At 33.9% G+C, this 13,117-nt stretch overlaps 2 protein-coding genes across 4 annotated transcripts; both read left to right on the plus strand.

Moving 5' to 3' along the window:
* The first annotated feature begins 587 nt into the window (after positions 1–587).
* Positions 588–3,093, plus strand: LOC135121578 (uncharacterized). The gene is made up of 7 exons (XM_064045881.1): positions 588–974; positions 1,025–1,173; positions 1,220–1,388; positions 1,445–1,783; positions 1,833–2,066; positions 2,118–2,374; positions 2,423–3,093. The coding sequence occupies exons 1-7, from the start codon at positions 695–697 to the stop codon at positions 2,837–2,839; spliced, it is 1,845 nt and encodes a 614-aa protein (XP_063901951.1). The 5' UTR covers positions 588–694; the 3' UTR covers positions 2,840–3,093.
* A 4,203-nt stretch (positions 3,094–7,296) lies between these two features.
* Positions 7,297–10,103, plus strand: LOC135121579 (uncharacterized). Of its 3 annotated transcripts, none has more exons than XR_010279047.1 (8): positions 7,297–7,636; positions 7,687–7,826; positions 7,872–8,040; positions 8,097–8,435; positions 8,485–8,715; positions 8,767–9,023; positions 9,072–9,792; positions 9,841–10,103. XR_010279047.1 is itself a non-coding variant. In XM_064045882.1 (7 exons), the coding sequence occupies exons 1-7, from the start codon at positions 7,354–7,356 to the stop codon at positions 9,471–9,473; spliced, it is 1,821 nt and encodes a 606-aa protein (XP_063901952.1). In that variant the 5' UTR covers positions 7,297–7,353; the 3' UTR covers positions 9,474–10,103. The 3 variants fall into 3 exon arrangements, 1 of the variants encoding a protein (XP_063901952.1); XR_010279048.1 differs by having other exon boundaries at positions 9,851–10,103; XM_064045882.1 differs by having other exon boundaries at positions 9,072–10,103.
* The last annotated feature ends 3,014 nt before the right edge of the window (positions 10,104–13,117 follow it).

The raw sequence follows: 13,117 nt of genomic DNA on the forward strand, positions 1-13,117 counted from the left end.
AGGAAACTTAGTTCAATATAATCTTAAGATACTTAAAAAACAAACTAGCAAATATTGAATTTGGCTACTTTTTTCCCCATTCACCAAGCCAACGATAAGATTAGGCTACATAAATAATAATTATGAAAGATTTACGAATCTAGTGGTTATTTTAGCTGTAAAATGCGCAAATTCTGTCTAAATATATTTTATTTGGGGATGTCATTAGAAGATATATAGAGATCCTACATTATTTTTTCCATGACCAAGAGCTAAAAGACATGAACCCGAACTACAGATTTAAAAATTTAAGGAAGTTTGGAAGTGTACCTCATAATAAAAAAGATTGTTGGAGTCCTTGGGAATATCTTTTTTTTTTTGAGAAATTAAAAGAACCTTGAAAGCCCCTGCTGTTTTTTTTTTAAGAATTCGGGAGAACGAAAAATTTAATACTTTAAATCGCTCTGAAATTTAGCACGTGTTTTGAAATGATCATGAGCGTGATCGATCTACAATCATTATCCATTTATCCCCACGAAAATTTTGATACCGTCATGTAGGGATTTTTGCTTACACATTATCAATGTTTTGCTACAAAACATGCCGAGATTGATACATGATTAAATAAACAATCCTCTAATATTTATTCGCTAAGATTATTCTCGATAATAACATTTTTTCCGAGAACGGACGATGAAAAGTAAAAACTTGCTCCATGACGATGTATTTGAATCTTCACATTTCTATATTCTGGATTTTGGTAACGCGAGCGTCCACCGATGTAGTTACCCTAATCAAAAATCAAAATATTATGTGTGTTTTAACAGAAGAAAGTGTTTATTCAGCTTTGTACATATCACCAAACTCATCAGATAATCCACTCTTGGATAGCAAAAGAACTCTCACTGAATTAACCCAATGGGTTAGAAACGACTGGAACGTAAGTACCACCCAAGAACTACCATTTTATCCTGTCGTAGACGTACGCTGGGAAGGTAAGAATTCAGTTTTCTATCCAACACGATCTAATTCTAACGCTCAACAGAATTTCCGAACATAGAAAATGCCCAAATTAACGTCACCCAAATCAGTGTTACATCTTTTTCGTTGTGTTTCGACAAAAGAATTTTTCTAAAAGCAGGAGACGATTCTTATGGCAGAGAATTTCCAACTATATCGAATAAACACGAAAATGTGAGTATAATCCGGACTATAAACCCAAATGACGAAATTAAATCAGGTTGAACAAAATGTCTGTCAATGGTCACATTACACAGTGCGCCAAAAGCAAATTTTGGAAATCAAATTTTCCGAAACCGCTTTCCATGAAATGGAAGTATGGAAGCTAGGATTTAATCCAAAATACTTAGTTTTTCCAAAAAGTGGAGTGAGGATAAAAAAACACCAATGTAAAAACGTAATCAAAATTAGTACTGCTCTTACTTACTTATATTGGAATTTGTAGACGATTTCCAGTACTCCCGTCTAACTACTCTTAACAATGTGAGCAGTTTTCTGGATATTAGCAATCTATCAAATTCCACCGATCTTTGTATTTCTTTGTTTGTGTCTGTGGATGAAAACTGCTATCTATATGTAGTACTAGAATCAGGTACCACCCCCCAATCGGTAAGAGTGGACGGCTTTAATTTAGAAAATGAACCAAAATCTTGGAAGCGAATTGAAATTCGCACTAGTAGTTACAACGGTACTGGAAAGCTCAATTTCAATCGTTCTAGAAGTGACAATAAAAGGGAAGGTTTCTGGGCAATCGATAAAGTGCACATCTGTAGACCTTCCACGGGTAACAAAACAATTCTGGAGCTTCTATACATAGTTAATTTATATTTTAGATGTATACAATTTGACGGTAAATAGTGAAAATTCTTCGTACTTGTGCAAAACACTAGCTCCTTCCAGTAGTAGTACTTTCTGCGAACAACCTGGACTTTTAGGTCACAAATGTATAGCCAAATGTGACCAAGTTTTAGGACAGTCGTACCCGTTTTGTGAAGGATATAAGATTTGTTTGGACAATGGAACTTGTGAGTGTTCATGGGGGTTTAAAGGAACGACATGTAACCAAAGTTGGTTTAATTTTAAGAAGAGTTCAAAATTACTCCTGAGTTTATTTTTAGGTTGTACTGACAAGTACTGGGGCCGTGACTGTGCGTCAACTATAAATTCTGAGAGTTGTGAGAGTTACAACAACACAGTGGGTTGTTTTAAATGTACAAAGAAATTTACTGGAAGACAATGCGCCGAAAAACTACCAGTTGTACTAAAACCTCCTACGTTAGTTTCCGCCAAGACAAATTTTGCTGAAATTTCGTTTGACTTGACGTATGGTGAAGACGAAAAAGAACCAGACTTTTACCAAATTCAATACAAAGAAGTAATGGTCTTTTTCTTAACGATTTTTTATTAATCGCTCTGATTTCAGAGTAACGGTACCCCCGGTACTTTCGAAAATTTTTCTGATCTAGAACCCTTCCAAAAACCCCTCTTAAACAGAAGAGTGATAATCCCAACGAGTTCTTTCGGTTACAAAATTCGGGTGTTGTTGTTCGTAGGAAACGAACACTATGAAGAAGGAGTACCTGAGTTAGTAATGACCCCCACATCAAGAAAAATTTGGTACATAGGTATCATTGTTATATCAAGCATACTTAAGAATTACTGGCTATTTGGACTCCTCACTGCTCTTGGTGTATTTTTCTTATACGTTGTGTTGGTACCCGTATTTCTCTACTTTTGTGGAAAAAAGAATAAAGCGAGTAGTCCAAAAGTCGAAGTAATACCTTTATTATCTTTATACGGAAACGACGCCTGGACATACCAGAATAGTACTGTGTTATAGTTGTTACCAGATGAGGAGGAAAATTTAAACAAAAATAAGGGCTAGCATTACATTCCATGTACATATTAATTGTGACTAGATTTAATTGTATTCCTACGATTGACGTATTAATAAATTCTTAGCCTACCATCGAAGGAGAAACCGTACCATGAAACCAAATTTATTTATTCAATGTAAACGTGTTTTAAATTTATACATTTAATACAAAGGTCATAATGTAATTCCAATCCTAATAAAATTCTTTATCCTGGTCTGCAAACCGTTGCTCTACGGTCTCGATCACGTCTTCATTTGACTAGTATCTCTTTACTTTCAAGTGTTTTTTCAGTTTGGGAAAGAGTCACCTTTTAAGATTTTTCCACGACGTTTTTCGATCATATTTTCTCGCAATTTGCTCAGAAAGGTTTAATAAAAACATAAACACAGTCCTTTAAAAAGAAACTGGGCATGCCCTCATGTCCCATAGTAAAAGAATCTTTAGAACTTTTTGTAGTGCTCTAAGGACATTATTGGTCATCAAGGCTGGGCAACGCGCCTCTTTGGCCTGGATTTCCACCAAAACGGGAGGTCGAAACTAACCCATCTCATTTGTTAAGGCTGCATACTGCAGGATGAGCTTCCCTGGGGGCTATATCCTTCTGCTAGCCCTGGCGTCGAAATTCGACGTTCTCTTTTGGGACTCCGTGGTGGGTCGGGACGCAGAAGGATGATCATTTAAAACTTATAAAAGATTCAAGTCGGAATATACTTATAACTTTGTAATAGAAGTTACTAATAATTTGCGCCAAAAAATATTTAGAAATTTAGGTGGTAAAATATCCGTGGGGTGGAGCTTATGCTCTTGTACCGATCATTTGCAGATTACACGTTGCTACAAATGTTCCAGATTTGGTAATAAGGCAAGTAACTGTACTGAGAACAAATTAGTTTGCGCCAAGTGTACTGGAGATCATAACTCTAAGGAGTATCAGTTACATCATCAAAAATGTATCAATTGTCTTGAGTACCACGAACGAAACAAATCTTCCAATATAGACGTAAATCATGTTTGCGCAGATGAAGCTAAATGTTTTGTGTACCGAAATAAAGTTAAATATTTACAAAATAAGATTGACTATGGTTCATAAAGTTCAAAAAAAATTTAAAATGGCACATTTAAATGTTCGGTCACTTACAGCTAGTTTTGTCGATTTTTGTGACTTGATTAACGCAGATAACTTGGATTGATTGGGATTAGCGAAACATGGCTTTCAAATAAGATTGCTTCTGCTGACATAAGTCTGAATGGTTACAACTTATTTCGTATGGACAGAGCGAAGTGGACGTGGAGTAGGTTTTTATGTAAGAAATAATATAAATTGTGATACTGTTAAATTTGACGTTGATCATAATGATTGTATGGAACATATGTGGCTTAAATGTAAGGTTAATAATACAAGTATTTTTATAGGAGTGATTTACAGACCGGAAGGTAATTCAATGAATACTATTAACTTAGTAGAAGATATTTTGTCCCAAGCAATACCAGAGTACGATATAGTTGCAATCGTAGGTGATCTTAACATTGACCTATTAAATATTACTAATGTGCTAACTGACTCTATGTCTAATTTTGACATGTTACAAATTATCAATGAAGCTACTAGAGTCACTGCTACATCAGCGACTTTGGTTGACCATATTTTTTTGAACAAACCGGATTTAGTCTTGAACAAAGGTACGAAAAATGCAGACGCCATATCAGACCACAGACTGGTATTGGCTGAATTAAAAATTTGTTCGCCGATACGAAAACCAAAATATATTACATTACGAAATTTAAAGCAAATAAATAATGATCGCTTTCAGTTAGACTTGTCAAGTATACCTTAGGATAAAGTCTTCTACTTTCCTACTATAGATGAAAAGTTGGAATTTTTGACAACAAACATTTTACTATTATTCGACATCCATGCTCCTTTGCGTACCATAAGAATCACCAAACCTAAAGCTCCGTGGTTGACTGATGTGTTAAAGCTAATTTTTCGTGAAAGAAACCTAGCTTATAGTAACTATAAAAAACATGAAACCCCTGAGAATTGGAACAAATATAAAAATTTAGGAAACTTTGCGCTCGCATCTCTCAGAAGAGAGAAAAAGGCTTAATTGGTTAATATGTGCGGTCAAAACAACAGTCGACAATTTTGGAAATATTTAAATGCCTTACGCATTACTAGGACCAGGTATCTTGAAATTCCATCTCACTTAAATAATCATGATACAATTAACAATTTTTTTGCATCTGTTTTTCAGAATGTGTCTCCTAATCCTAACATGACTGAATTTTATTCTTCTCAAAAATTCAAAGACAATTTAGTTTTCACTTTCCAGTTTTCAACAATTGAAGAAGTTGCTTTAATTATTCGTTCTCTAAAATCTAATGCCTTAGGGTTGGATCAAATTTCGTTAGAAATGATACAGTTGTGCAGCTCTGTGATACTTCCTCACATTACTCATTTAATTAATTGCTGCATCGAAGCTGATTACTTTCCTACTGCTTGGAAAACGGCTTTAATTAGATCTCTGCCAAAAGTATCATCACCTGAATCTCCCAGCGACTTACGTCCAATTAGTTTGTTGCCTACTTTTTCTAAAATTTTCGAACACGTTCTTGTGCAACAGTTACGCAAATATAGTGAAGAAAATGAAATTATACCAAATCATCAGTTCGGTTTCAGACAGAATCACAGTACCACCACTGCTTTGCTACATTTAACTGATACTTTAATCCGTAATCTAGACCAGAAGTTGTCGTCAATTCTTGTGACACTGGACTATTCCAAAGCTTTCGATAAAATAACTCACGAACTACTACTTGCAAAGCTTTCATGTTATGGTTTGTGTAATTCGTCTGTAAGTTTAATTAAGTCATATCTATGTGATCGTGGACAAAAAGTGGTGATAGGTAGTAAGTTTTCGGACGTTGTGGCAGTAACCTCAGGTGTACCTCAAGGAAATGTCCTGGGGCCACTTCTGTTCACTATCTTTATTGCTGATATAGCCAATGTTGTCAGGAATTGTGGTATGTTTTCTTATGCTGATGACATCTCTTTAATTTATAAATTTAAATCGGAGGAAACCAATACGATTGCATTGTTAATTTCAGATTTAGTAGCTGTATATGAATCGGTCAAGGATCGAAACCAATTAAAAAATAATATAAATATCACCATAAATAATGAGACTATTCCATGGAAGGAAAGTGTAAAAATACTGGGCATTCATCTCGATGAATGTATGAGATTTAAATTACATGTAAGCCATATTCTACGTCATACGTTTAGTCGCTTAAAAGTGTTATATTCGTCTAGGTTCATACTCAATTTTAAAACTAGGAAAAATTTATGTGAATCTCTTGTACTTAGCATTCTTTCTTATGGAATTACGGTATTTTACACTTGCCTTGATCAGATGCATAAAAATGGAATACAAAAATTGCAAAATGCTTGTTGTCGTTATGTGTTTAAACTTAGAAAATACGACCACATATCTTCTAGATTTAAAGAACTTATTAATAGGTTAAATGTTGGAAACACTGCCTCCTACCACCTGCTTAGCTTAACATATCGTTGTCGGATTAGTCGTAGACCTATTGATTTGGTTAAATTATTCAAACCTTTGTCCACTAGAAGCAACCCAAGGCGTAAGTTATTTTTGTTACCTAAACATTCTACATCCATGTTTTGCAGGAGTTATTCTTACAATGCCATCACCTTGTATAATAGCATTGACCAAGCAGCAAACTGCTATAATTTGGCTTTGTTTAAAAAATGTATGTATTGTTGGGTGGTTAAGTGGTGGAATAGCTTGTGGCTAAACTTCGCCACCTTGGATAAATAAATAAAGACGTTATTATTATTATTATTATTATTATTACATGGGATATATCACAATACTCAAATTCTATCTAAGTATGGGGACATCATTTGAAAATAGACAGAAACCCATTTGAGTACCATTTAGTAGAAAGAAGTAGTCTAGAACACGGATTCATAAACAGACAGACGGTACACTTGGGGTCATTAACGTCGAGGAAGAGATTTTCCCATACGTGCACCGGCGGCAATAGTACTTCCCTCTCGAGGCGTACATACACCACTGTTTCTACGACCAAGAGCTAAAAGCCATTATTTTTAACAAAAAATTAATTGTAATGAACCAATGTTAGAATTTACACGATTGTTGTAGTACTTGAGAATATTTTTTTGAGAAATTAAAAGAACCTTGGGAGCCTCAACTGTTTCTTTGAAAGAATTCCAGAAAAAGAATAGCACGTGATCGATCTACAACAATTTTGATGACGTCATGTTGGGATTTTTGCTTACATATGTTAAATAAATGTTTTGCTATAAACATGCCGAAATTGATTCATGATTAAATAAATAATCTTCTAGGAGTAATATTTATTCACAAAGATTATTCTCGATTATAACATTTTTTCCGATAACGTACGATGAAAAGTAAAAACTTGCACCATGAGGATGTATTTGAATCTTCACATTTCTGTATTCTGGATTTTGGTAACGCGAGCGTCCACCGATGTAGTTACCCTAATCAAAAATCAAAGTATTACATGTGTTTTAACAGAAGAAAGTGTTTATTCAGCTTTGTACATATCATCAAACTCATCAGTAGATAATCCACTCATAGATAGTAAAAGAAGCCTCAGTAAATTAACCCAATGGGTTATAAATGACTGGAACGTAAGTACCACTCAAGAACTACCATTTTATCCTGTCGTAGATGTACGTTGGGAAGGTAAGAATTCAGTCTTCTATCCAATCCGATCTAATTCTAACGCTCAACAGAATTTCCGAACATAAAAGATGCCCAAATTAACATCTCTCAAACCAACGTTACTTCTTTGTCCTTGTGTTTCCACCAAAGAACTATTCTGAACGCAGATGGCGGAGAATTCATTTCAATTGTACGGGATAAACACGAAAATGTGAGTATATCCCGCTTATAAACCCAAATGACGAAATTAAAACAGGTGGAACAAAATGTCTGTCAATGGTCACATTACACAGTGCGCCAAAAGCAAATTTTGGAAATTAAATTTTCGGAAACCGCTTTCCATGAAATTGAAATATGGAAGCTAGGATTTGTTCCAAAATACATAATTTTTCCAAAAAGTGGAGTGAGGATAAAAACACACCTATGTAAGATCGTAATCAAAATTAGTACTTCTTTTGCTTACTTATATTGGAATTTGTAGACGGTTTCCGGTACTCCCGTCTGACTACTCTTAACGATGGGATCAGTTTTCTGGATATTAGCAATCTATCAAATTCCACCGATCTTTGCATTTCTTTGTTTGTGTCTGTGGATGAAAATTGCTATCTAGATGTAGTACTAGAATCAGGTACCATCCCCAAAACTGTAAGAGTGGACGGCTTTAATTTAGAAAATAAACCAAAATCTTGGAAGCGAATTGAAATTCACACTAGTAGTTACAACGGTACTGGAAAGCTCAATTTCTATCGTTCCAGAAGTGGCAATAAAAGAGAAGGTTTCTGGGCAATCGATAAAGTACACATCTGTAGACTTTCCACGGGTAACGAAACAATTCTGGGGCTTCTATAGATAGTTAATTTATCTTTTAGATGTATACAGTGTGACGATAAAGCGTGAAAATTCTTCATACTGCTGTAAAACACTAGCCACTAGTAGTAGTACTTTTTGCGAACAACCTGGACTTTTAGGTCACAAATGTACAGCCAAGTGTGACCAAGTTTTAGGACAGTCGTACCCCTTTTGTGAAGGTTATAAGATTTGTTTGGACAATGGAACTTGTGAGTGTTCATGGGGGTTTAAAGGAACGACATGTAACCAAAGTTGGTTTAATTTTGAGACGAGTTCAAAATTACTCCTGAGTTTATTTTTAGGTTGTACTGGCGACTACTGGGGGCGTGACTGTGCGTCAACGATAAATTATATGAATTGTGAGAGTTACAACAACACGGTGGGTTGTTTTAAATGTATGAAGAACTTTACTGGAAGACAGTGCACAGAAAAACTACCAGTTGTGCTAAAAACTCCTACGTTAGTTTCCGCCAAGACAAATTTTGCTGAAATTTCGTTTGACTTGACGTATGGTGAAGACGAAAAAGAACCAGACTTTTACCAAATTCAGTATAAAGAAGTAATGATCTTTTTCGTAATGAATTTCTGTTAATCACTCTATTTTCAGAGTAATGGTACCACTTTCAAAAATTTTTCTGATCTAATACCCTTCCAAAAACCCCTCTTAAGCAGAGGAGTGACAATCCCAACGAGTTCTTTCGGTTACAAAATACGGGTGTTGTTGTTCGTAGGAAACGAACACTATGAAGATGGAGTACCTGAGTTAGTAACGACCTCTGCAGTACGCAAAAATTGGTACCTAGGTGTCATTCTTGCATCAAACATACTTAAGAAATACTGGATATCTGTATTCTTCACTGTCCTTGGTATACCGTTGCTATACGTTCATTTGTTGCTCGTATTTCGCTATTTCTTTGTAAAAAATGAACCAAGCCAACAGTCCAAAAGTCGATTTAATGTCTTTACTGTCTTTAAACGATTACGACGCCATACTAATTTACACAACTAGTTCGGGATAGCCTTCCTTCGGTCGTGCCGCAAACAAGCGTTCATGCGGGAAGCAGGCTCACGAACGTGTTGTGTACAATATTTTTTGCAACGAATAAACCTTTAAACTGAAGAAATTAACTGTGAGTTATTTATAAACAATGGCGCCGTCAACACATCACAATGTTGACACTACGCGAGTATTTTAAGGTTACCATGGCAACGGGAAGTTAAAATGCACGTGTGCGGGAAGTTCGAACTCCCGCACCCTGGTGAATGCACGAAAGCCATCAAAAAAGATCATGAGTGCAAAAAAAATATACCAGTTTAGGAACTAAAAAGTAACGTAAACAATCTCCTACAGGCTATATCATAGTAATGTGTTTTAGTTGTTACTAGGTAAAACATTTCGAACTTGTGAGGTGGCTCTTTGGGAGGAAAGTTTAAACAAAAATAAAGACCAGCGTTACATTCCATGTACCCTGAATTTGACATGTGACCCGAATTTGAATTTACACTTACGAGGACGTATTGATAAATTCTTAGCCTACCATTGAAGAAGAAGCCTTACCATGAAACTAAATTTTATTTATTCAATGTGATCGCCTCTTAAATTGATACACTTAATACCACGGTCATAAAGTAATTCCAAACCTCTTAATAAAATTCTTTATCTTGGCCTGCGAACCATTGCTCCATGGTGTCGATCACTTCCTCATTTGACGAATGTCTCTATCTTTTCGAGTGTTTCTTCAGTTTGGGAAAGAGATAATAATCAGAAGGTGGTTCCACTCTTTCGATTGTTCTTTTGTCTCTGGATCACAGTGATGGATCCACTGTTATAATTCGATTCAAAAAGTTGGATAAATCCTCTTCAAAATGGTTCAAATCATCCATCATCTGCCACTTTTGATCCGCATTCAGGCATTTAGGGATCCACGTTCATAAGAAATCTTAAATGTCTCTGTCGAGCCCAATTCGACGATCTTCCGAAATCAGGTCATGTACGACATCAATGTTCTTGGAGTTGTCACACAAACTTGTCACAGCACAAAGATATCGAAGCAATACCCTAACTGTTGTTCAAGAGTTATAAGATGATGAACTCCAAGACGGATTTTTTCAACATGACGGTGCCACGGCACATACAATAGTAGACAATTGGAATTTTTTTAGTGAATTCTTTGATGATAGAGTGATAAGTTTACATTCAGTTCCTGAGTGCCCCCTAAGGTCACCAGATTTAACCCCTCTGGATTACTTGTTCGGTCATTTAAAAATCAGTATTTTTAGAATTCCCATTAAAAAACTGAAAAACTGAATTAGCGAAGAATGTGCTCGCATTACTCCTGCTACACTACAAAATGTGTTTGATAACATAAAAAGACGTGTCAATTTATGTATCTTTTTAAGTAAATTTATTCACAAATGTGCAGAAGTTATTTTCTTTCACTAGTTTTTCATTTTCTAGTCTTCATCAAGCAAGAGCTAACCTTCTTTTGTAAATTTATTTAGATCAGTATGCAACCAACATTACACATGTGTTTATTTAATTGCATAATCTTAAAAGTATTAGAAACCGAGAACACACGGTTTAAACTGAATATAACTTGACTCCTACCGATGTCAATACAAAAACATTTTATGCAGATGTGATTGTGAAAATAAATATTGGAGATGACGTCATACTCCTACGTTATCTGGTGACATAACATAATGACAGCGAAAACTAGACCATCAAAAGAAATTGGTCAAGGATTATTTCGACAGATCTTCCTTCACCCCTGTATCCAGGCCCAAAAATCCCGCTTCTTTGAATAATTATAAATTTTTTTCTTATTTTTGTTTTCTCTATTAGTTAAAAAATTAAAATATTTTAAGGATCTAAGTATTGAAAAATTAAAAAATATAAAAACTAAAAATTCAAAAAACCTAAAAACGGAAAAATTAAAAAATCAAACCTTTTCAAAATGAAAAATTGAGCAATTGAAACATCAAAAAATCGAAAAACTAAAATATCGAAGGATTCAAATGTTGAAATATTGAGAAACCGAAAACTTGAAAAATCGAGAAATCTGAAAATCGAAGTCGAAAAATTTTGATATTAAAAAAATTTGAAAACCTTGAAATCAAAATGTCGTTAACTCGAAAAATTGGACCATCGAAAATCCTCAAATTTAGGAAATGAGAAAAACTGGAAAATCAAAAAAACGAGAAATTGGAAAATTGAAAAACCCCCAAATTGAATCTTCGAAAAATTGGAAAATCTAAAAATCGAAAAGCCGAAAAGTCGAAAAGTTGAAAAACTGAAATATCGAGAAATCGAAACATAAAAAACTGAGAAATGGAGAAATCGAAAAATTTCCAAAATCGAAAAACCAAAAAATTGTGAAATGGAAGATCCAGAAATCAATACAATATCAAAAAATTGAAAAACGCAAAATTTAAAAAATCGAACCATTAAAATATCGAAAAATTGAAAAATCCAGAAATTGGAAAATTGCCAATAATTTAAAGTAAATGTTGAAACATTGGGAAATCGAGAGCTTGGAAAATCCAGAAATCGAAAAATCGGCAAGTTCGAAAAATTTTAAAAATCAAAAAACCGCTTTTTCAAGACATCAAAAATTCGAAAGATCGGAAAACTGAAATATTACACAATTAAAAAATCGGAAAATCGAAACATCAAAAAAGCGTCAAAATCGAAACATCCTCAAATTTAGGAAACGAGAAAAACTGAAAAATAAAAAAAAAACAAGAAATTGGACAATTGAAAAAATCCCCAAATTGAATTCTCGACAAGTTGGAAAATCTAAAAACCGAAATTCGAAAAGTTGAAAAACCGAGAAATCAAAAAATGAAATATCGAGAAATCGAAATAAGAAAACCGAGAAATGGAGAAATTGAAAAATTTCCAAAATCGAAAAACTGAAAAATTGAAAAATTTAAAAACCAAAAAATTGTAAAATCGAAGATCCAGAAATCGAAACAACATCAAAAAGTGGAAAAATCCAAAACCATTAAAATATCGAAAACTTGAAAAAATCCAGATATTGAAAAATTGCTAAAAATTTAAATGTTGAAAAATTAGGAAATCGAAAAATCGGCAAGTTCGAGAAATTTTAAAAATCAAAAAACCGATATTTCAAGTCATCGAAAATTCGAAAAATCGGAAAACTGAAATCTTAAACAACTAAAAAATCGAGAAATCGAAACATCAAAAATTCGGAAAACTGAAAAATCGCAAAACAAAGTCTAAGAAATCAAAAACCAAAAACGAGAAATCGAGAAATTAAAAAATTCCCAATAAATTCGAAAAACTGGGACGTTGAAAAACGTAAATAGAAAAGCCGAAAAATCGAAAAACCGATATTGAAAAATTAAAACATCGAGAAATAGAAAAATCAAGAAATTGAAAAAGCCAAATTCGAAAAATTAGTAATTGAGAAATTGAAAAATTTAACATTCAACAAAATCGAGAAATCGAAAAAGTGTAAAATCTAAAATCGACAAGTCGGAAAATCAAAAAATTGCATCAAAAGTTGAAAAATCTAAAATTTACGAATTGTAAAAATTGACAATTACAAAGAACAGAGAGCTGAAAAATCGATAAATAGAAGAATTTAAAATTTAGAAAATTGAGTAGTTCATATATCGAAACATATA

This window comes from Zophobas morio, unplaced genomic scaffold (genome assembly GCF_036711695.1).
Source record: "Zophobas morio isolate AGI-343-1 ecotype UQ-CSIRO unplaced genomic scaffold, CSIRO_AGI_Zmor_V1 ptg000629l, whole genome shotgun sequence".
Classification (NCBI taxonomy): Eukaryota; Metazoa; Arthropoda; class Insecta; order Coleoptera; family Tenebrionidae; genus Zophobas; species Zophobas morio.